We start from the raw sequence: 23,599 nt of genomic DNA, 5'->3' as shown, positions 1-23,599 counted from the left end.
GGAAGTGAAAATTTGTACAACCACTTAAATACCTGTTTGTCGTTACTAAAGCTGAACCTATGAATACCCTAAGCAATAAAGTATACCCCTTGTGATATATGTTCAACAAAAGATATATTTTAATGTTCCTTGCAGCACTATTCATAATGGCCTCAAACAGGAAACAACCAAATGTTCACCAACAGTGGAACCGATGAATAAATGGCGGTGTAGTCAAATGATGTACAAACTCGTGCCATACCTTGTATCTCACAAACACAACTTGAGTGAAGGAAGTCAAACACAATGGGCAAACCTAATTGATGCGGTTTGAATTGGGAAAGAAGGGAAAGGGATTGGGTCTGGGTGAGGACATGGGTGGGTGGCTGTTACATGGATATATTTAGTGTGTGAAAATTCATCCATCTGGATACTGATGATCAGTGCACTTTTCTGCACGTATTTATAATTCAATTAAGAAGATTCATTTTAAGAAAAATATGTCTCTGCCTATTACTTTGGGGGAAGTCACTCATTTTGGAGCTTCAGTTCCTCTGCTATAAAATGCTGCATGGATTTAAAAGGGTGGTCTATGGGAAAACCATTTGTAAAGTATAAATGTAAAGATATTACCATGGGCACTTCATAGGATATGTACTCAATAAATGTGAAATGTTAAGTCTAAGTCTAAGGGAACTATCTCTATGTGCCAGATGCTTAAAATGCCTTATTTTTTAAAAAAAAAAATTTTTTTTTCAACGTTTATTTATTTTTGGGACAGAGAGAGACAGAGCATAAACGGGGGAGGGGCAGAGAGAGAGGGAAACACAGAATCGGAAACAGGCTCCAGGCTCTGAGCCATCAGCCCAGAGCCCGACGCGGGGCTCGAACTCACGGACCGCGAGATCGTGACCTGGCTGAAGTCGGACGCTTAACCGACTGCGCCACCCAGGCGCCCCTAAAATGCCTTATTTTGATTTAACAACCCAGTCATGCGGAGTTTACATCTGGGGAAACGAGGTTTACAGAGGGAAAGTAGCCTCCAGGTAATCCAGCTGGGGGGCAGCAGAACCACGATGGGCCTCAAGTCGGCATGCGTAAGCCGCCTACCTCAGGCCCTTGGCCCAGCACAACATATGCCATGCCAAGGTCTCACCGGAACCCTGTGGCAGTAAAGGGTGCCGTTTCCCCTCCCCTCCCCCCAGGCCCCCAACTTCATTGACTGACACTCCAGATCGGTCAAGTCCAGGGTCAGCTCATCGCTCGGAAACCTTTCTCACCCTCAGCCACGGGAAAGGGAGCCCCGGTGGCCTGCTTCCTTTCCCCCATCCTCTTCTTGGTTCAGCTCATTTCTTCAGAGGGCTGTGCCCCCACGGTCTGCTCCCCACCCCCGAGTGATCTGGTCCCCAAATCTCAACACCACTCTCCAGCGGAGTGGTCCACCATCCCCGCAAAGAAACCCTTCCGGGTCCCCCGCCCTCTAAAGGGTGGTCTCCCGAGTGATCACCGGGCGGGCGTCCCTCCTTCCTCACGCACATCCCCTGCCCACGGCCTGCCCCGCGATCCCGCTCCAGCGCTCGCCCCTCAGCCCCCGCCCCGCACCGTGGCCCGCCCCCTTCCCCCTCCCCTTCCCCCCCCCCCTTCCCCCCCCCCCCCCCAGTCCGCCGACGTGCCCGCTCACTGGACGTCGAGCTCCGCCGGTCGCTGAGGAAGCTCCACGGCGGTTGCGCGACCAAGGCGGCCATGGCGGCGGCCGGCAGGGAGCAGGAGCGGGACCTGGCGCGCTTCGTCTACGTGACGCGCTTCGGCTCGCACCGGTGCGGCGGAGTCTTGCAGCTGGGCCGCCGCCGGGCTCGGGGCCGCGGGAGCACCGGGCGCGGGGCCGGCTGCAGCCCCGAGGAGCCGCGGGCGGCGGCCCGGGCCGGCGCGGAGCTGGCCCCCGGCCCCCGGGCTCCCGCGGCCTCCCCACCGGCGCCGGCGTCGAGCGCGCGGAGCGGTCCCCAGGCTGCGGCGCGAGCAGGTGGCGCCTAGGGGGCGGCGGGCGTGCGGGAGCGGGGCGCGCCGCCCGTCGGGGGCCGGTCTGGGAGTCGGCCCCCGCGTCCGCTGGGCCGCCGTCTCAGGGCGGTGGGGCGCCTCCGGCCTCGGCCTTCACTCAGCGTCCTGTCAGCCTTCCAGCCCCACCGCGGCCAGCGGCCCGCGGCCTTGGTGCGGGGCGGGGCAGTGGGGCCGGCGGCGGCCAGGCTCCGCCTCCCGTCAGTCTGGCTGCCGGCACGGGGGGGGGGGGGGGGGACAGAAAGACGGGTCCCTCGCGTGCCCGGCGTCACGCGTGCGGCGGAGAGGGCGCCCAGGGGCACACGTCGGTCATGTGAGGTCAGCCCGACGGACAGGGAAGGGCACCGGAGGGAGCCGCCGGGGTCCCCCAGAATGAGGGGGGCGTCGGGGTGCTTGTCGGCGTTCCTAGAGCGCAATGAATTTACAAATTCGCTTGAGCAGAACTGACATCTATACCCTGTTGAGTCACTTCCTCTCTGAAAACATTTCTTCCATCTGCTTCGGTGTCCTTCGGGAATGTTTTCCATTTGAAACGTTTCCATAGGTTTTGCGTATATCCTCTTAAATTTATTCTAGGTGTGTGGCCTTCTTGTCTGTTCCTCTTCCATAAAGTCCTCTAAATGCTTGTTGTTTGTATATAGGAAACTTCTTGATCTTTCAAAAATCACCTTTATTTAGGATTGATTTATATACATTTTGAGGCGGTTGACAAGGTTAAATTCTTTAGTAACTCACCATCGCAGTTAAGATAGAGAGCAGTTCCTTCTGGAAAAGTCCTGCCTCTCTTTTGAGGGCTCATCCCTCTACATGTGCTTTTTTTTTTTTGGAAAGTTTATTGAGATATTCACAGTTCATTCAACTCGCCTATTTAAAGTGCACAATTCAGTGCTTTTCAGAGTTGTACGACCATCACCACACTCAATTTTGGAACATTTCTATTGCCCTCCAAAGAACCCTGTACCTATTAGCACCGTACCCTGTATCCATTGACACTCACTGTTCCCTTTTACTGGCCTCCCCTACCCGTAACTCCAGCCCTAAGCAAGTGCTAAACTTTCTATCTGCATAGATTTGCTTTTTCTGGACATCTCGTGTAAATTGTGTCATACAGTATATGAGCTTTCCTGATTGTCTTCTTTCACTTAGCCTGTTGGTGTGTTAATTTTAGGTCCTAGCACTTCACTGCATTCTTTTATTATTAGAATAAGTTTTGTCACTGTTCAGGTATACTATGGTATTATTTGTAAGTGAGATCATTTCACTTCTTTTTTACCCATTCTTATGCCTGCCATGTATCAAAATATCGCCTGTTTTTATCTTACTGCCCGCATAATACTGCATACATCAGCTAATACCTCGAGTACAATGTTGAATAGTAGTGGAGATTGTGGGGTATCCTTGCCTTATTCCCGACCTTAGGGGAAATGTCTCTAGTGTTGCCCATTATATAAGGTACTGGCTTGAGGACCAAGGCATTTATATTTAAAATATTAAAAAGTATTCTTCAACTTTTATTTTTTCAGTGTTTTTATCATAAATGGGTGTTGAATTTTTGTCAAAGGCTTTCTCAGATCTATGGAGATAAATATATTTTATCCTTAGATTTATTAGTATGGCATGTGATATAAATGGATTTCCTAGTATTGAACCAACCTTGCATTCCTGAAATAAAGCCTACTTGGTTATGATGTGTCATTCTCTTAAAGTAGTGTTGGACTCTGCTAAGAATTTGTTTAGGTTTTGGCATTGGTATTTGTGACAGATAGGGATCTGTGGTTTTTCTTTCTTTGTATGTTTTCATCTGGTTTAGGTATCAGAGTTATACTTACTTCATAAAAGGAATGAAAGTAAACTTTTCCTGCTTTTCTATGCTCTGGAATAATTTATAGAACAGTGGGACTACCTGGTGTTTGAAGGTTTGGTAGAGTTCTTCTGTGAAACCATCTGGGTCTAGTGCTTTTTGTGGGATAATTCCTTAACTTTCTTTATACCTTGTATGGATATTGCTCTCTTCAAGCTTTCTAAGTCTAACGGTAATCTGTATTTCCCTAGGAAATTATCTATTTCATCGTTTCCAAATCTGTTTGCATAGAGGTGCGCAAGTGGTATTTTATGATTTTTAAAAAATTTCCTGGGGCACCTGGGTGGCTCAGTTGGTTAAGCGTCCAACTTCGGCTCAGGTCATGATCTCGCGGTTCATGAGTTCAAGCCCCACGTTGGGCTCTGTGCTGATAGCTCAGAGCCTGGAGCTTGTTTCAGATTCTGTGTGTGTCTCTCTCTCTCTGACCCTTCCCCGTTCATGCTCTGTCTCTCTCTGTCTCAAAAATAAGTAAATGTTAAAAAAAATTTTTTTTAAATTTCTCGTGTTTCAGTGCTTATTTCCAAATTGTCATTTTTTTTTCTGTATGTACGTGCTTTCTCCCTTTTTCTTGAGCAAGTTAGCCAGTGTCTTGTCCATTTTGTTAATTAAAAAAAAACCAGGATTTTGATTTATTAATGAGACATCTTGTTTTTCTGGTCTCTTCCTCATTAAAAAATGAAGATAGATAATAAAGATGAAACATGCTTTCTTTTGGTTTACTGTGTTCTTTTTATACTTATTTTCAGCAGGACATTTCATTCATTTATTTTTATTCTTTTTATTGATAAAAATATTTAGTGCAATGAATTTTCCTTTAACCACTATTATATATCCCATAGATTCTAATACGTAGTATTTTCAGTGTCACTATTTTTTTTTCATTCTGTAATTTCAGTTTGTATTACCCTTCTCACTGTGGAGTTAAAGTTTTAAAAATTTTTAATTTTCAGGACTTTTCTTTTTGTTTCTGTTAGTAAACTCTAGTTTTATTGCACTGTAGTCAGAGTGTGTGTAAGGTCTCCAACTTTATGGGTACTACCGATGTTTTCTTTGTGACCTAATTTATGATCCTTCCTTTTTGTTCTTTTTCTCCCCCAGAAGCCATGCAATTGAAAGACTGTCCCTTTAAATCATGCTTGCCCTTTTAAATTGAGTCAGTCCCATTAAATGGCATGTTTAGTACTTTATGTGGTGTCTAGGCCTTTAAATTGACCATTGAACTCCCTTCCCTGTAATTTGTGCTATGATCCATAGGGTTTTGTCTTAGTGTTTTCAGATTTAGGGTGGATTCAGTCTTTCTGTTGCTCCAGCTCTCCTGCAGGCACTTTTTCTAGTGTCCTTCCTTTGGCTTCCCTGTTGGCTGCAAAGCCCTGCTTGGGGTGGGGGGGGGGGGAGCACATGGGATCATAGCTCTGCGATTCAATGATTTTTCTTATTTTACTTCCAGTTATTTTGCAGTTTCAGTGTTCTGTGTCTTCAAGTAATGCTGAGGGCGTGGTTTTATGCAGAATTTTCAAAAGGTGAAGTCGTTTGGGGTGAAATTTTGGGAAGTCAGTTACCACGCCTTCCCCATTGTCTTCAGTGACTCTGAAATCCTAAACTGAAAGGTTTTGAACAAGAGAAGTGATAAGGTTGGATTAATTTAGGCCATTGCTATCTATATAAGGGAGATTGAATTGGAGGTAGGCAAGACTGAAGCCCAAGTTGAATAATCTATATTCTGTATATTCTGTAATCTATATTCTATAATCTATATTTGTGTGGTATCCTTCCAGATTAAATTTGCTTTGATAATTTAGATGTATAAAATGGTACTCTGTATAATTTGACTCCTGAGAATGAGCTGTGGTGGGAAGCCTTCAGAGATACCTAAGCAGGGTCATTATTTTGGACTTCAAGCCCGTCTGATGGCCTCATTGTTAAAAGGCACTCAGGTTTTTGTTTTTGGGTGTTTTTTTTCCTGGCCCCTCTGCTGGGGATTAAAAAATCCAAGGGTAGTATAAAACATTTTAGCCCTGGGTTTCCAGCTTCTTTGAATAATAGAAACAAATGAAAGTCCTGTTCTAAGAAGAGGAAAGAGTATGGTGGTGGTGGTGGTGGGGAGCTCTACAGCTTTGGCAGGAAGCCAGGACAAATACAATGGATTCAATAGAAAGCCTGTATTGCTTTAGGGCCACAAATGGTGAGGACAAATAATAGTCCCTCAGCAAGGTAGTGGAGTGGAAGTGAAGAACACTGAAAGCAGGTGAAGAAGCTGGTGGGGAGAAGGGAGGGGATACATGAATTCGTGCTGGAGATCCCCACCTATGTCGGTTAGAAGTAACTGGGTAGGCAGGATTATGAAAGCAGAGTTGCGCTGTTGTAACTTTACCCTGTGCAGACCTAAGGTGTCCGTCTTTCCTCTAGTTGGCTTCTCTTTTGGGATTTTTGCTGCTCCTTTGTGGCAGGGGTGACAGGATCAGATCTGGAAGAAGGAGAACTACGATGGGGTTGGCTGGGAGACACTGGAGTCTACAGCCCTGGTAGGGGGCACAGTGGTCCAGTACAGAGATGAAAGGCCTGACCTAAGGCAGAGCAATGGAGCTGGCACACAGGACCAATGACTGACGGAAAGATGGAGAAGGAAGGGTTCATGCCAACTCTGAAGTTTCTGTGCTAGGCAGCTGGGCAGAGGATGGAGCCCTTAACTTCAGAGCCCCCCCTGCTGTGCTTGGGCGACCAGGAATAGAGTTAAGGGAGAGAGGTCCTGGCATAGATTTATATTTAAACCAAGCCAGAAAGTGCTTAAGTTTTACTCAGTTTTGGGTGGATTTAATATTAATATTACAGGGACATTTATTAAATGCTTATGCCTAGCTCTTCTTGGGGAACCAGCTGAATTATTTGTTCAACAACGTGAACGTGTCCCCCACTGTGGACACTAGATTAGGTGCTCGTGACATAGATGGATCAGACAAATATTCCGCTCGTAAGGAACTTCTAAAAGAATAATGTGAATATAAGCTAGTAGACATGAATGCTGTAAGATGGACCCCATCAAAAGGCTTTGATAGTTTAGGGAAAGGAGAGGCATAAAGGCAGGAAATCAAGGGACATGAATGGAGAAATTCCTAGTGGGATGGTAGAAATTATCAAGGGTATTGGCTTTGAAGTCAGAAAGACATAATCTTGGCTCTGTCATTTATTAGCAGTGCGATATTGGCCAAGTTAGTTAACCACTCTGATCCTCAGTTTCCTTATGTGTAAAATGGGGATAATAGTTCCTACCTTAATAAGTCACTATAACGACTAAATGCAGTATGTAATGTATGCATAGGGCCCAGCCCAGTGTTTGATATGGAATAAATGACCAGTGAATGTTGGCTTACTGAACAGAGATGGCTTGAAGGGAAGGGGGTGGTTATTCCAGTGAGTGGTATATAGTGAGAATGGACTAAATATTTATAGAGTGAATGAAAAGCAAGTTTTGGACCATATTGTGGAATGCCTTGGAGACAATCATTTTATAGTCACTGAAGATTTTTGAATGGTGGAGTGAAGCTATCAGAGACAGTTACACTTCTGGAAGATAAGCAAATTTATCTTCGGCTGTTTGTAAGATGCAGTGGAGTTTAGAAATCCAGGGACAGGCAAATCAGGAAACTCTTCTAACATTTCAGGCAAGACTGATAAGTTGGTTCTCACAGAACTTGGGAGATGTATTCATAATTGATATATCACAGGGGATGACAAATACTATTGTGGAGGTACAAGTAAATGCTTTCAGAGTGGTGAGTAATTTGAGGATGAGAGAATTAGGGAAGACTTCACAGTGGCAGAAACTCCACGAGAGTCCCACATGTTGCTGAGCTAGGAAGGAATTCTATGTGGGAAAAATGTGTGAGCATAACCCTGGGAATGGATCCATGATGGAGAGTGATGAGGGAAGAACTAGAAGCATATTTTGAGTGGATAGAAACTGTGCAGAAAGAAGGCTAGAGGAAGCTTGGAAACACGAGTTGGGACAAAGCCTTTGGTATGTACTGGAGCTACCTTCAGTGAAGTATGCAAAACAGAAGAAATGATTTCGTCCTTTCTCTTTTTCGCATCCCCTATACTCCTTGACACGTTTTAGATCCCCGATAATTACAGGTCGACTTGATGGCTCCTATCCTGACCCCGGGGAGTAATGTGTAGGTTAGGAAAGGCTTACAAATGGAAAACATTTGGAATGATGCAAGTATAGTATTCCAAAGGCTGAGGCATTTAAGGGACAAGGGTCCATATGGGTAAATGAAGAACAGAGATTTCCCAGACTTGAGTTCTTTTCCTATGCCCTATCTGCATTTCATCTGTACTATCATTTGCTTAATATATTTACTTAATATGTGCATTTTCCCCTCTCGACTAAATTTTCTTTTTAGAACACGTTACATCATTACCTCAGCGGCAAGCCTGTACCATTTGCCACAGATAGAAATTAATTAAAAGCAATCTAATAAAGGAACAACAATATTATTAAATTCTAGCCAAATAGCTTGTCTAATAAAGGTGGTCTGTGGTCATAAAGAGAGAGGAGCAGGTCTCAGGGAAGTCTTAATGACATACTACTTCCAAACTTTCTCCTTGATGTAATCAGAATGAAAAAGAATGGGGGAGAATGAGTTTCTCACTGTGTGAGTCAATGTTCTTTAGTGCTGTGTGTGTGCCCCACACGGAATTCGTGGTGTGCTTCTAAGAAATTGGGCAATGCCATTTTAGAACATACTCTAATTCGCTAACGAATGGAATGCTTACTGCATTTCTAATGTGTATGGTATTAGATATTGGATCTCTAATAAAGAATAAAACAACATGGTAAACGTTATGATTACTGAGCATATAGGGTGCTTTGTGAAATCAGAGAAGGTTCCTGGAAAGCTAAATATTGAATGAGTGGAAGAAAGCCAGGTATAGAGTGGTGATGGCAGGGTAGGAATAAGGTGGGTAAGTGTTTGGGTAGGGGAATATAAAGGCTTTCAGGGAACACATGCTTAGTGTTTTATGATTTTGTCTTTGGACACACAAGCCCTTGGGTTTTCTTCTCACAGTTAATATTTGGGAAGGCAGCATGGTCTGGTGAGTAGAGAGAGGAAGCTTATTCATTCCTGACAAACCTTTATTAGTACCTACTGTGTGTCTGGTAGTGTGGCTAGAAAGATGACTAAGACCCACATAGTTATTACCCTCTGGGAGGTCACAGCCTAGTGGAGGAAACACATTATAAACATGTGATATAAAAGTGTGCTAAAGGGGCACCTGGATGGCTCAGTCGGTTAAGCGTCCGACTTCGGCTCAGGTCATGATCTCACGGTCCGTGGGTTCGAGCCCCCAGTTGGGCTCTGTGCTGACAGCTCAGAGCCTGGAGCCTGCTTCGGATTCTGTGTCTCCCTCTCTCTCTGCCCCTCCCCTGCTCATACTCTGTCTCTCTCTGTCTCTAAAATAAATAAAAACATTTAAAAAAATTTAAAAAAAATAAAATATAAGTGTGCTAAGTGCTCTGACCTAAGCATTCCTAGAGCCAGTGCTGTTCAGGGGACTGTAGAGAGGAGGTGACGGTGTGAGCTGAGTCTTGAAGAGCAGGGAGAAATTTGCCTGGCAGGTGTGTGTGTGTGTGTGTGTGTGTGTGTGTGTGTGTGTACACCTGCATGCACACAGAGTGTTTTAGCCAGATAGAACAGCATGTGCAAAGGCTAGGAAGGATAAGAGCAAAACATTTGAAGAACCACAGGCATTTTGAATAGTTGAAAGCATAATGTGTATCTGGAGTTGAACGGAGAAGAAAGGAGAGTTTGGAGATGCATTGGGTTAAGATGTGGCCTCTGGTATTTGTTTATTCTATTGCTGATTTTTTGGGGACTCACCTTTCAAATCAAAAAAGAAAGGAGATTTCTAAGGGATTTCTAGACATTTCTAAGGGAGTTTGTCTCTAGTTTTCTTGGTTTTCTCCCCCAGCATAGTATTAGCTAGTTGGTAAACTGGTAGCATCTTGTGATCAGAAATACACCAATGAGTGTAAAAATCCCCAAAGAGAGCTCAGGAGACATTTATAATTGTCTTTGTTCTCAGGATAGTGAATCCTTTAAAATATGCGCTGGCCTTGATATTTTACCTTTCACTCTCTCTTTTTAAAATTAGGTTTAACCCAGAAGAATTTAGCTAAACAGTTTGATTTCCCTATACCTTTGAATGAAGCTTCGAAAGTAATGAAGAAAAAGAAAAAGGTATATTATTATAAAGGAGAATGAACAATATTTGAATTTTAGATTAACTTCTCTAAATAGAAATGTGTGAAGATATTCAACAGTAAAAACAGTTCCATCTTTTGAAAATTTAATTTACTGAAATGAGAAAATAGAATTAATTTAGCAGAAATAGAACTGGGTTTGGAAATATTTATTAACTATAGAGAACAGTCCTTCCAGTGTTTGAAGATATGAACACATTTTAATCAAAACATAATGGGAGATTTTTCAAAGCATAAAAATATATGTTCCACAGAATATAACAAACTCTGATAGGTAGTGTAATATAAGGAGAAAATCATGGATTTCACAGAAAAGAATAATGTATCTGTATTAATGACATATTGCTCTTTTAAAGACAAGGGACATACATTTACTTCCTAGAAGAAAAGCTAACGAGGATGAACCTTTACTGCTGAACCATTTTCACCTCTGGTTGTCCAAATGTCATGGCAACTTGAGTGTTTTCAACATATTCGAGATCAGTAGCTCTACGAATCTTTGTTTTCCACCATGGATCTTAAGCACTTCAGCTTAAAGAAATCGTTAGTTGATAATGACACGTCAAATTGTATTGTTTCTGAGCTTTGAGTTTATATGAGTTATAATCCATGTATAGTGTAAAACAGCATTCAAGGTGACTAACCCCAAATGTCATTTGAGTGTGCACCTGATCTTCCCACTATACTAAGAAATATTTCCTCCAAGAATCAGTTCCTCTTGGGTGAAGAGAACAGAGCAATAGCCAATATTTACTTGTAACTACAATATGCCAGACATTGGGGTACGTGCTTCACGTATATTTTTCATTAATCCTAATAATCCAGTGTATGAAGCTGTTACTAGATGAGATGTAAAACACTTGCCCATTAAAAATCGAGTAATTTCCCAGTGGAATAGAAATTCAGTATTTTCATAACTGTTGAAAACAAAATTGAATGTGTTAGAACCATTTAGATAGGACCTTATAGGCATTGCCTTCATCCAGGGTAGCTCATTTAAATAGTACAGAGAGGAAATGCTAGGAAATTAGCAGAAGAGATCACTGATCATGGGAAAACCGTCACATTTAAGTTTTAGGTCTGTAAGTGCTGGAATTGCCTTAGCGTGGTTTCAGTTGAGGTACAACACAGTTCAGTCACTGCCAGTTGCCTCTGTCAAAATGTATTTCCACCTTTCTGCTCGGTGTTCCTTAACTGTGTTTATATTTTTAAGGTTCGCGTATGGAATAAAGTATACAAAGTCATTTCTAGAATGCTTGAAGAAAATGAAAAATACAGACTCAGGCTGAAATACCAACAACTATCCAGTGAAAGCAAGTTAACACAGTTGATTGTATGAAAGAAGACTGGCTTTCCTAACAGGTTAGTCACCCTTGGGTCACATTAGTCTAGTAGTTTTCCTAATTGTCACATGTGGTGTGCAGAACTGTAGAAATGAGGCTACAACTATTCATCGTAATTAAAAAGCACAAACAATGTTAAAGCACTGAGTTATAGACTAGACCGCCGATGTAGGTGTGAGTAGAGAAGAGCAGAAGGTAAATGTTGATGAGAATTTACTGAGCGAAAGGACCACACTTGCTTGTGATTTAATGGCAGCTTTAAAAAAAAATTTTTTTTAACGTTTATTTATTTTTGAGACAGAGAGAGACAGAGCATGAACGGGGGAGGGGCAGAGAGAGAGGGAGACACAGAATCGGAAGCAGGCTCCAGGCTCTGAGCCATCAGCCCAGAGCCTGACGCGGGGCTCGAACTCACGGACCGTGAGATCGTGACCTGAGCTGAAGTCGGAGGCTTAACCGACTGAGCCACCCAGGCGCCCCTAATGGCAGCTTTTTAATAGAGATTACAAAACTCATCCATATTGACGAAGACAAACATTTTAACTGCAATATAAAATTACACATCCTGTGTCACTTCTTATAGTCACTTCCTTTCCATGGATGCTGCAGTATAATTTAATGCTTTTGACAAAACTGCTCTTGAATTATGGCCTTGATGTCATTATTTCATTCCTGGGAAACAACTCATAAATTAAACTATGTTCTAAAGCTCCATCAACAAGGAGGCAAACCATAAGAGACTCTTAAAAACTGAGAATAAACTGAGGGTTGATGGGGGGTGGGAGGGAAAGGAGGGTGGGTGACGGGCATTGAGGAGGGCACCTGTTGGGATGAGCTCTGGGTGTTGTATGGAAACCAATTTGACAATAAATTTCATATTAAAAAAATAATGAGTTGATATTGTGGCCAGAGAAAAATTAGATGTGATCTAGTATATTTATTAAAGTCACTGGAAATTCTGGATTCTCAAACAATTAAGTTGGATACAATTTATGTAACTGATAATGCCACATCAATTGATAAATCATAATAGTTGTTTCCTTTCCTTCACATGCTTGTCCTAATACACATGTTACCATGCTGAATGCTTCTGTAGGCTCTTACTACAGTCACTCGATGACAACTTCTATTTTGACAGTCAGTAAATCTGCAGAATTTAATTTTGTGAAGAATATTTTCATAAGATAATAATTAGGACAGAATGCCATTTTGTAAGCAATGTTACACTGGAAACTCATGACTGTTAGTGTAATATTGCGTCAATAATAGCATAAGTTGTTTGCTATAGTGGCATATAAACAATGTTCAGATTAGTGATACTCGGTTTTATTTGTTCAATTAAGGAGAAGAATGAGGCAGATGGGGGGATTAGGGAGAAAAAGTAGTCCGTGATTTATTGGGAGAAAAAGATGTTTGAATAGGCAGAACAATGTGCAAGAAACCTGGACATTGTTCCAAGTGTTAATCCAGATCCAGTTACTTTAATAGACATATTAGATTTACATCTAATTTTGCTCTGGCCATAACCTTGATCTTGTCAGTCTCTTGTGCCTCAGTAAGAGGGCTTCTACTAAACATCAAGTAATCTTGTAAGAATTATTTAGTAATTTAAAGTAATATGCTATGCTCTTCCAGAAATAGCCTGTTATAAACAAGTATCCTTGTAGTTCATTATTTTGTATTATAATTTTAAACCAGATTACAAAAACTAATAGAAATACATTTAGAAATGTATTATGACTCTTATTTCCTAATATGTATTTATTAATGGGAAAACCAGGACTAGAGGCCAAGTTGAATTTTCCCATATATTTTATGTTGTTCGTAGACTCAGATTACACAAGATGAATCTTCTTATCATCTTCTGGTAAGAATTCATTTATATGATAATTATAAAGTATAGACTTTGTTTCCTCCCCTTTTATATCTTCACTTCTCCAACTTTTAGTGTATACCCATTGCTAATTCCAGCCTGTTTCCTTCCTTAAACCCAGTAAGGCCTCATTAAATATTTGTTGAAATTTAACAAGCTTCATTTGGGCCCTGTCTTAACAGTGCTATTGTAACTACTCTTTCCATGGTCCACGGTTTTTGGTTTTTTTGTGTGTTTCTGTTTGTTAATATCTCTTAGTTCTATTTTCTCTTTGAACTTTTCACATTTAATATTATCTCACTGCTACTTTCAGTCTTTCTTTTTTAGTGTCCTGGGAGCTATGACATGGTTCACTTTCTGCATTTCTGACTGTATTTTCTGTGTATTTTTTAATTTGTCCCTTCTGTTACCACTTGATATCCAACGCTACCCTAGGAGTAGTTGTTGGGTCGACTCTCTCTTTACATATTTATTCTGAAATAATTTACCCATTTTATAGCTTCCGTTACTCTTTCTTGATGTATGACCCCTAAATCTCTCTTCTGCCTTTGACCTCTGAATTTCTTCAGGCTATTCTACAGTTATTTTAAAATACTACATGTTTTAAATCGAACGCATCATCTCTCCTCCATTTATTTCAGTTGTGTCTTGGTTTGCTAATTACCTGGGCTCATTAAATTTCTAGGGAGAGATGACACCAGTTTAGTGGGGTTTGGAAAGTACTAGAAAAGTAAGATGGGTGTTGGAAAAAAGAAATCAGACTTTTGTACATGGGAAGGTGGGGGAGGGAAATATATTTTAGACATGGACGTGAGCAAGTTCATGGAGTCCAAGAAAATGTCCAGGAATATGTAGTTTGATCAAAGCTCGTTTATGGAGTCCTTGTGAGGGAAGGTATAAAAGTCCACTGAAACTGTATTTCAAAGGGTCCTATGTGAGCACTGGACCAAGGATTTGTACTCAGTTAAGTAGACAGCAAAGCAACATGAAACATTTTCTTAACCCTTTATTCTAAATGATTTCAAAAGTACAGGAAGTTTGCAAGAAAAATTCAAAGAACTCCAGCATAACCTTTACCTAACTTCACTGATTTTTAACATTTTGTCACATTTGCAGGTTCATTCTTAGGCACTTTCTCTCTTTGTCTGTGTGTATGTATGTGTGTTTAAAATATTACCCCTTGGGGTACCTGGCTTAGTTGGTTAAGTGTCTGACTCTTGATTTTGGCTCAGGTCGCGATCTCATGGTTCGTGGAATCGAGCCCCATGTTGGGCTCTGCACTGATAGCATGAAGCCTGCTAGGGATTCTCTCTCAGCCTCTCTCTCTCTCTCTCTCTCTCTGCCCCGCCCCTGCTCATGCTCTTTCTCTCTCTCTCAAAATAAACATTAAAAAAAAATAAATAAGGGGCGCCTGGGTGGCGCAGTCGGTTAAGCGTCCGACTTCAGCCAGGTCACGATCTTGCGGTGCGTGAGTTCGAGCCCCGCGTCAGGCTCTGGGCTGATGGCTCAGAGCCTGGAGCCTGTTTCCGATTCTGTGTCTCCCTCTCTCTCTCTGCCCCTCCCCCGTTCATGCTCTGTCTCTCTCTGTCCCAAAAATAAATAAACGTTGAAAAAAAAAAAATAAATAAATAAATAAAATATTACCCCTTAATACTTTAGTGTGTATATCCTAAGAACAAAGATATCTTTCATAAAGCCACCCAACAATGATCAAATTCAGGAAATTTATGTTTCCTTTTGTAATTAATAAATATTTTGTGGAAACTTAATAAAAGACTATGCAAATACCTCAAACATCACCAGTATAGAACATTTTAGAGCAGTGGATTGATCAGATCTGCATTTACATCAGATCTGATGTTACTAATGTGGAAAGGTTTGGAATGGAGGCAAGATAGGAAATGAAAATCCAAGGATTCTAACAGCAGTCCAAGTGAGTGAAATGCACTTAAATGGGAGTGGCAGAGTTTGTGGAGAGGAGACAAAGGATTGGCCATAGGAGATAAGAGAGATCATCTTGAGTTCTGAGAATGAGGAGATAAGAAAGAAGGAAGTCAAGAGAAAGGACCGATTTTGTGAAGCTACTGAGTTTCATTTTGGCATGTTGAATTTTAGGTGATAGTGAGGTGTTCAGGTAGAAATTCCAAGCGAGCAGCTTGAAGTTTCATACTGAGGCTAGTGTGCAGTCTATGGTGCGTGAAGGTCGTAGGTAGTTCTGGCAGTGGATGTGCATGAAAACCTCAGTGTGAGGATGGGAGGAGAGGAGAGGAGGAGAACAGAATGTCGGTGATGTCTAGGATGAAGAGCAATTCTCAGTTTCAAAGAGTGATTCTGGGTGCTTAATCAGGAGTAATGTGAAGTGATGGTGGGGTGGTGGGGGATACGGATGAAGCTTGCAGGAGACCAGGGGCTTGGCAGTCCAAAGGAGGGCAATGGCCTTGTTCAGTGAGAATGTAGGGGTACAAAAAGTAGGAGTGTAGAAATAAGTCAGCTAGGAACAATGTCAGAGTTCCTAGAAGTAAGGCACAAGTGCCAAATGATGACATTGCCCAAGCAGTACCCTGGCTTGTGAGTGCCTTGAAGTGGCCTGGAGATTAAGGCCTTTGTGACACAGTTTTTGTGACACAGTTTCTGTAAATGGGGCTGTTGAAGTCGTCAGTATTATTGGCCGGTGCTGGAATGGAGAAGAAAAATCTGGAAGTAAAAGTTACCAAAACAGTGAATACAGAGAATGGCTAACTGTTGCTTTGCAATGTTAGAAAAGTTAAAATATTTTAGTGACTATTAACCGTTTTATAGTAACAAGAATCACTTTTGTCATCTTTTATTTAGGATTAACCTATCTTTGGATCCGTTTACCAAAGAAGATTGTGAAGAGTTTAAAGATGGAACTTTAAATTGAATCATAATTTTATGTTAATTTTGGTGTGTTTTGTTGGTATTGGGACTTTAATATTTGAATAGAAAAACTACCTTCTTTATAAGTTAATAGTATTTGTTTACAAATTAATTAAATATGGTTGTATGCACACAAGTGTTATGCAAGTGTTTTTCAAGGGTGAATTAGTATTTATTCTGTATTCTTTTAAATTAATCTTATACATGAAATTTAAATTGACATAGCAATACAATTGCAGGCATTTATATTTACCAATGTTTCCCTTTAATGAATGTGTCTGCAAACTACCACTTTATTCATCCCTCATTATGATATAACTGCTTTAAATTAAACTTCGATTCATTTAAATTGTTTCTGGCTTTCTTTTTCTAAATTTCCCAATTGTCTTATGATAAAAACCTACAATTTACATAGTGACAATTATTTTCGGTGTTAAAACTAATGGTTATTTAAGCCATCTTTTCATCCTAAGGAAAGTTAGAAAATTTATGCAAATTCTAAATTGTAATATGGAGTATTTTAGGATAAGAAACATTCTTCTCCTTTTCAGGCCCCTAACTAATAGATACATTCATTATTTTTTTTCAGTCAATAAGTGAGAGATTTAGAATTCTGAAAATAATTCAGAAATGTTTCTCCGTGAAGAACCATTATTTTCTACTCAGTATGAAGTAGTAATCAGCTGTTACGTAGATCATTTTATCTGCTTTTTGTTGATGCAGTCTCTTTCCCTGCATTGTTTTAAAGGCCTATGTGGAACTGAAAACTTAGGAGGAAAAGACAAAAAGAGTTTGCCTGTGATAAAAACAAACAAAACAAAACAAAACAAGACAAAAAAATCCCATATGGGGCTCCTGGATGACTCAGTTGGTTAAGGTCTGACTTTGGCTCAGGTCATGATCCTTGCAGTTCGTGCTTTCAAGCCCTGCATTGGCCTCTGTGCTGACAGCTCAGACAGAGCCCGGAAGCTGCTTCCGGATTCTCTGTCTCCCTCTCTCTCTGCCCCTCCCCCACTGTGCTCTGTGTCTCTCTCTGTCTCTCTGCCTCTTTCTCTCTCAAAAATAAATAAACATAAAAAAAAATTCCACATCCATCCTGAATTTCTTGCCACAAAAATTGAAGCACGTGCGTGGTAGACCTCTTTGGTTCTAAAGGCAGTACGTTCCTCACCTAGAAATATTGACCAGGCCCATCTATTAGCTGACACAGAAGGTTGCCAACTTTGAGTGGGACCCAGTTCAGGAAAGGGCTTTGCAGTAGGTCCAGCCCCGGAAATAAGCAGTCCTGCTCCTTGAATTATATGATTTGGAAGACCCTTTGGTGTTGGAGATATCATTAGTGGGAAAAGATGTAGTATGAAGCTTATGAAAAGCCAACCCAAGGGGCCCCATAGTGGAATTATAAATCAAGGTCATACTGTCCACAGCATAAAATTAAATGCCATTTGAGAGATAGCTTTAACATGTTTGAGGCTTTGGTAGAAACAAATCGCTTGGCCATGAGGCAAAAAACAAAAACAAACAAACAAAAACCAGCAGCAGACTCACGAAATGGAAATAGCACATCTGCGAAGGAAGACTTCCCAGCAGAAAGTTCCTAAGTGGGGCCAGACAGCACAGGCAGCAGGCTGTGTGAGCAGATAGTCCAATCCTCATGTCACCGACATCAGTTGTACTAGTTCCCTTCCCTCTGCTTGCACCTGTGGCCATATAAGCGGTCCCATACAACCAGATAAAAGAGGAGGAAAAGTCTGAGCTTTGGTTTACGAATGGATTTTTCCATTGTGGGTGTTAGTACTATAACCATGTTCCAGAGTGGCCCTGAAAGATACTGGAAAGGGAAAAGGGCAGAGTTGTGAGCTGCACAAATGGTTATCCACTTTGTGTGATAGGTGGGGTGGTTCAAGGCGAGAATCCATATGAATCTATCGATGACCTGGTCATCTGATCTGGGGCGTGGTAGGAAGGACTGGAATATTGGAGACAAAAAGATCTGATACAGAGGCATATGGATGGACATACGGGAAGGGGCACAAAGTGTGAATTTTTTGTATCACTTGCCAGTGCTCATGAGAAAGTATCCACTGCTGAAGAGACACTGACCAACTAAGTAGACACAATCATGACCAGTTGGTGTCAGCCACCCGTCATCACTGGCTGCCCAGGAACTTGATCAATTTCTTTAATTTCAATTATTTTTTTCCTATGCCTGCTTTGGGCTTATTTTTTATTTTTTGTAGATTCTTAAATTGGGGGCTTAGATTACTGATTGAGACATTTCCCCTTTTCTAATGTATGCATTTAGTGTCATAATTTTTCCTCTCAGCACGGCTTTAACTATGTCTCACGGGGTTTTGTATGTCGCATTTTCATTTTTTATTTAATTGTGTATTTGTCTATGCTTTATGTTCTATCAGTTTTTCTTTACATATTTTGTATATTACTTGGTGCAGACATATTTAGTATTGCTCTGTGTTCTTTGTGAATTGACCCTTTATCATTATATAATTAATGTTCCTCCCTGTGTCTGGTAATTTTCTTTACTCTTAAGTCTACTTTATAGGATCTTAATATAATTACTTCTGCCTTGTTTTAATTAATACATCTTTTTCTAGCCTTTGACTTTCAACTTGCCTATATCCTTCATTATATTTGAAATGTTTATACACAGCATATAGTTGGGTCATGTTTTTTAACCCACTCAGCCAATCTCTGTCTTTTAATTGATATATTTATACCATTTATATTTTTTAATTTTTTTTTTTTAATTTGAGAGAGAGAGAGACAGCAGGGGAGAGGCAGAGGGAGAGAGAGAAAAAAAAATCTTAAGCAGATTCCTCATTCAGTGCAGATTCCACGACCCTGGGATCATGACCCGAGCAGAAATCATGTGTTGGATACTCAACCGACTGAGCCATCCAGGCACCGCATACCATTTATATTTAAGGTAGTTCTTGATATATGAGGGTTTAACCCTTCTATTTTATTTTATGTTTTCTGTTTCTTCTTTTCTCTGTTTTCTTTTTCCTGCCTTCCTGCTGCTCATGTGATGTCCATTGACACTGTGTCAACAATGGAAAGGGGGGAGTAAGGGAGTGTGGGAAGAAAGAGAAGCCTCATTACTTGCCAGTGGGGTTAAAAATTCTGGCTCCCTACTTGGCCTTTTCTGACATAACCCCATTGGGTTATGAGGGGGCATTTCAATTCAGGGGAAAGGTGGAAGTCTGAAGTCTCCACTCAGCCTTTGCTGCCATGGGTGTTATTTGGGATCCAGTTTTTTTTTTCTGTGGTATTTGGCTGGAGAAGAGAAGTTATTAAAATTTTCTGTCTTTCTAGGCTATTTTTTTTCAGGTGGAGCAGGCTTTTATTGGGAATTTTTTGTTTGTGCCCATTGGCATTTCCAGGTTGTTGGCTTCTTGGGTACTCAGGTTCTTAGCTGATCTGTCTTCTTCTTCACACCTTTCAGAGTCTTCTTATGTTTGTTATATATATAATATCCAAGGTTATATATATAATATCCAAGGTTTTAGTGGTAGGAATAGGGAAAAGTATATCTATTTTCCCAGAAGCATAAGTCTCGATATTTTATAAAGAAAAAGTACAAAGGCAATTCAGTGAAGAAAAGCAGTCTTTTCAATAAATAGTGCTGAAACCATTGGATATTCATGTGCAAAAATATGAACCTGTACCCAAACCTTACACCTTATGTAAAAAAATAATCAAAATGGATCATACATGTAAATATAAAATGTAAAACCATAAAATGTTTAGAAGAAAACATAGGAGAAAGTCTTAATGACACAGAATTAAGCAAAGGGTTCAAACTGGATTGGTCTGATTTCATCAAATAAAAATACATGATACTTATAGCATCTTTATTTATAAGAGCCAAGAATTGAAAACAACTCAGATGCCCTTCAGTGGATGAATAATTAAACAAACTGGTGTCTCCATACCATGGAATACTACTCAGCAATGAAAAGAAGCAAACTATTGATATGCACAACAACCTGAATGAGTCTCCAGAGAATTGTGCTGAGTAAAAAAAAGGCCAGTCACAAAAGGTTACATACTGTATTGTTCCATTTATGTACCATCCTTGAAATGGGAAAATTATAGAAAATAAGAACAGATCAGTGGTTTCCAGGATTTAAGGAGGAGGTGGGGCTTGGGAGAAGTGCATGAAGCTCTAATAAAGTGAATTACATTGGTTGATTATAAAACTCTGAGCAAGCCTTGCATTCCTGAAATAAACCCTGCTTGGTTGTGATGTAATATATACATTTTTAATGTATTATTGGAATTGACTTGTTATTATTCTGTTGAAGATTTTTGCCTTTATATTCATGAAGGATATTGGTTTATAGTTTTCCTTTTTTTTGTAATTTTTGTCTTGTTTTAGTATCAAGGTAATGCTGTTCTCATGCAATGTGATTAGGTGTATACACATTTAGAATGGTTTGACCTATGGTAAAGGAGAAATTGACAACTTTATCATTAGGTAATGTCTTTTTATATTCTTGGTAATAATCCTTGTTCTGAAGTCTACTTTGATATTAACATAGCTATGCTAGTCTTCTTTTGGTAGGCACTTGCCTGGTATATCCTTCTCCATGCTATTACTTCTAACATGTCTGTGCTTATATTTAAGGTCTATTTCTTGTAGAAAGCCTATAGTTTTTAAAATCCAATTTGGTAAGTTTTGTCTTCTAATTGGTGTGTTTAGACTACAGTAAATACAGTTATTGATATGGTTGGATTCAAGTCTGTCACCCAGGTAGCTATTTTCTATTGATTCTGTCTCTTTTGGTTCTCTTTTTCTGTTTTCTTCTATGTTGGGTATTTTTTATTACTCCATTGAATCTAAATTATTAGTTTAAGCATTAGTTACCTATTGCTACATAGCAAATTAGCCCAAAACTTAGTGGCTTAAAACCACACACATTTATTATCTCACAGTTTCTAGGGGTCAGGAATATAGACACAGCTGAACTGAACCCTTTGCTTCATGGTCTCTCCCAGTGCTTCAAAGTATCAGCTAAGTGTCTCTGTTCTTATCTGAAGTATCAACTGGAGAAAGATATACTTTCAAGTTTACTCATTCGTTATTGGCAACCTTAAGTTTCTTGCTAGCCCTTGGCTTATGGCCACCTTCAGTTTCTTGCTATTTGGGTCTCTCCAAAACAGTGAGAGTCTGTAACAATGTGGAAGTCTGGTCTTTTATAGCCTAATCACACAAGTGATATTCCATCTCTTTTGTCAAATTATATTTTGACAAATTAGTTTGAAGCACGTCTCTAGGTTCCTCCCATATTCAAGGAGAAGTGATTACATGAAGAAGTGATTATCAGAAGAAGATATCATTAGGGGCCATCTTAGAAGTCTGCCTACCACAGCTTATACTTTATTACTTCCTTAAAAAAATTTAGTGGTCTCTTTAGGGTTTTCAGTATACATCTTAAATTATTTGGTCTACCTTCAAGTACTATTTTAGAGCAATTAAAAATAATTTAGGGGCGCCTGGGTGGCTCAGTCGGTTGAGCGCCTGACTTCGGCTCAGGTCATGATCTCGCGGTTTGTGGGTTCGAGCCCCGCATTGGGCTCTGTGCTGACAGCTCAGAGCCTGGAGCCTGCTTCGGATTCTGTGTCTCCCTTTTTCTGTACCCCTCCCCTGCTCATGCTCTGTCTCTCTCTGTCTCAAAAATAAATAAAAACATTAAAAAAATTAAAAAATAATTTAAAAGTGAATGCTATATTTACCTTAATTTATGCCATTTCTAGTGATGTTCCTTTATTTGTGTAAATTTAAGTTTCTGTCTGCTGTCATCCTGATTAGAGAACTTCCTTTAGCATTTCTTGTAGTGCATGGCCGCTAGTAATGATTGCTCTCATTTTTCCTTCTCTGAAAAAAAATCTTATGTTTTTCTTTATTTTTGGATAGTATTTTCCCTGTGTAGAACTCTGGATTAATTTTCTTAAGGATGTTAAGGGTGACACTCCAGTGTCTTCTAGCTTGCATAGTTTCAGATGAGAAGTCTGCTGTTACATATGTCTTTTTTTCTTTGTATGTCAAGTTTCTTTTGTCTCTGGCTGCCTTTAAGGGTTTCCCTGTTTTGGGTCTTCAGCAGTTTGAATACAATGTGTTTAAGTTGTTGCAGCTTGTTTGTTTTTGTTTTTGTTCCTGATAACTTCTGAACTTTTTGGATGTGTGCTTTGGTATCTTTTATTACTTTTGGAAAAATTTGCCACCATCTCTTGAGATATTTCTTCCATTACATTCTTTCTGTCTTCTCCTTCTAGTATTCCAGTTACACATACGTTAGACATTCGGTATTGTCTCACAGCTTGTGAATGCTCTGTTCTCTTTCGTTCCATTCTTTATCTTTGTTTTTTATTTTGGGCAATTTTTATTGATTCATCTTCCAGTTCGTTAATTCTTTCCACCACTGTTTCAAGTCTACTGATGAGCCTTCAGAGAATATTTTTCATCTCTTTACTGGCATTAAAACTTTTTATTCCAGCACTTTTAAAATTCCTAATATTTTCACTTGATTCTTTCTTATGCTTTTAATTTTTCTGATAAAATTTCTCATCTGGTCATGTATGTTGCCAATCTTTTCCACTAGAGATAGGGAAGGATCTGAACGCAGCTTTGTGCCTTTCCTGTAGTGCAGCCATTTTCCTATGCAAGTTCTACACCATGAAGAACGCTTTCCCTGGCCTTTTCCTCTGTCCTCAATCTTTCTAGTGAACACCTGGTGAAATATGTGGAGAAGACCTGTGAACAGGTGAAAATTCTCATGTCTGTTGTTCCTGTGGATTCTATACTCTCAGACTGCCTCAAATTCAGCTTTTCACAATCCATTAAAATTTTAGCTGAATTATTCTTACCAACTTGTATAGTGTCTGGGTTCTAACTCAGGTAAGAAAGTTACTGGCATGCTTATCTCTCTTTACATTTCAAGTAAGTTGGTTCCACTGTAACCTCAGTACTCTGATGGGTTAAAGGAAAATTGTGATTTCTGCAGATATTCAGCTTTCTTTTTGTTAGGGTGGGAGTGATGCTCCTTCCAGTTTGGTACATACTAAGCTGAATCCAGAAGTTTGGGCCATCAACTATTACTTGATTATGTTTAATTTCATGTCATCATGAAAGTTTGATCACCATATCTCTATCCTGACACACTTATGAATCTCAAGGGTAGAGATTTCGTTAATCATTAATCTTGGTTCATCGCATTCTCATTGATCAGCGCATGGTCTGCTTTTATTTAGTGACTTTTAATAATGCAATAAGCAACTGTGAACCTATCCCCAAAACAATATCT

The 23,599-nt window shown here is 40.3% G+C and overlaps 1 protein-coding gene across 1 annotated transcript; it reads left to right on the top strand.

The window, feature by feature from the left end:
- The first annotated feature begins 1,718 nt into the window (after window positions 1–1,718).
- Window positions 1,719–13,348, top strand: CUNH5orf47 (chromosome unknown C5orf47 homolog). The gene is made up of 4 exons (XM_047072869.1): window positions 1,719–1,999; window positions 10,049–10,134; window positions 11,371–11,470; window positions 13,329–13,348. Exons 1-4 carry the CDS (start codon window positions 1,723–1,725, stop codon window positions 13,346–13,348), a joined length of 483 nt encoding a protein of 160 aa, XP_046928825.1. The 5' UTR covers window positions 1,719–1,722.
- The last annotated feature ends 10,251 nt before the right edge of the window (window positions 13,349–23,599 follow it).

Source organism: Lynx rufus, unplaced genomic scaffold (assembly GCF_022079265.1).
Source record: "Lynx rufus isolate CCGP_SWC_20201006 ecotype Redwood Valley unplaced genomic scaffold, mLynRuf1.p SCAF_1, whole genome shotgun sequence".
Classification (NCBI taxonomy): Eukaryota; Metazoa; Chordata; class Mammalia; order Carnivora; family Felidae; genus Lynx; species Lynx rufus.
Note: the sequence above shows the minus strand (reverse complement) of the source record. Positions and strands in the feature narration are given on the sequence as shown.

Bases quoted from the DNA above. Each gene is read 5' to 3' on its own strand.
- CUNH5orf47 (XM_047072869.1), top strand. From the start codon at position 1,723: ATGGCGGCGGCCGGCAGGGAGCAGGAGCGGGACCTGGCGCGCTTCGTC. The intron at 10,135-11,370 runs GTATATTATTAT...TATATTTTTAAG, and splicing joins TAATGAAGAAAAAGAAAAAG to GTTCGCGTATGGAATAAAGT. The intron at 11,471-13,328 runs GCAAGTTAACAC...TGTTGTTCGTAG, and splicing joins CCAACAACTATCCAGTGAAA to ACTCAGATTACACAAGATGA.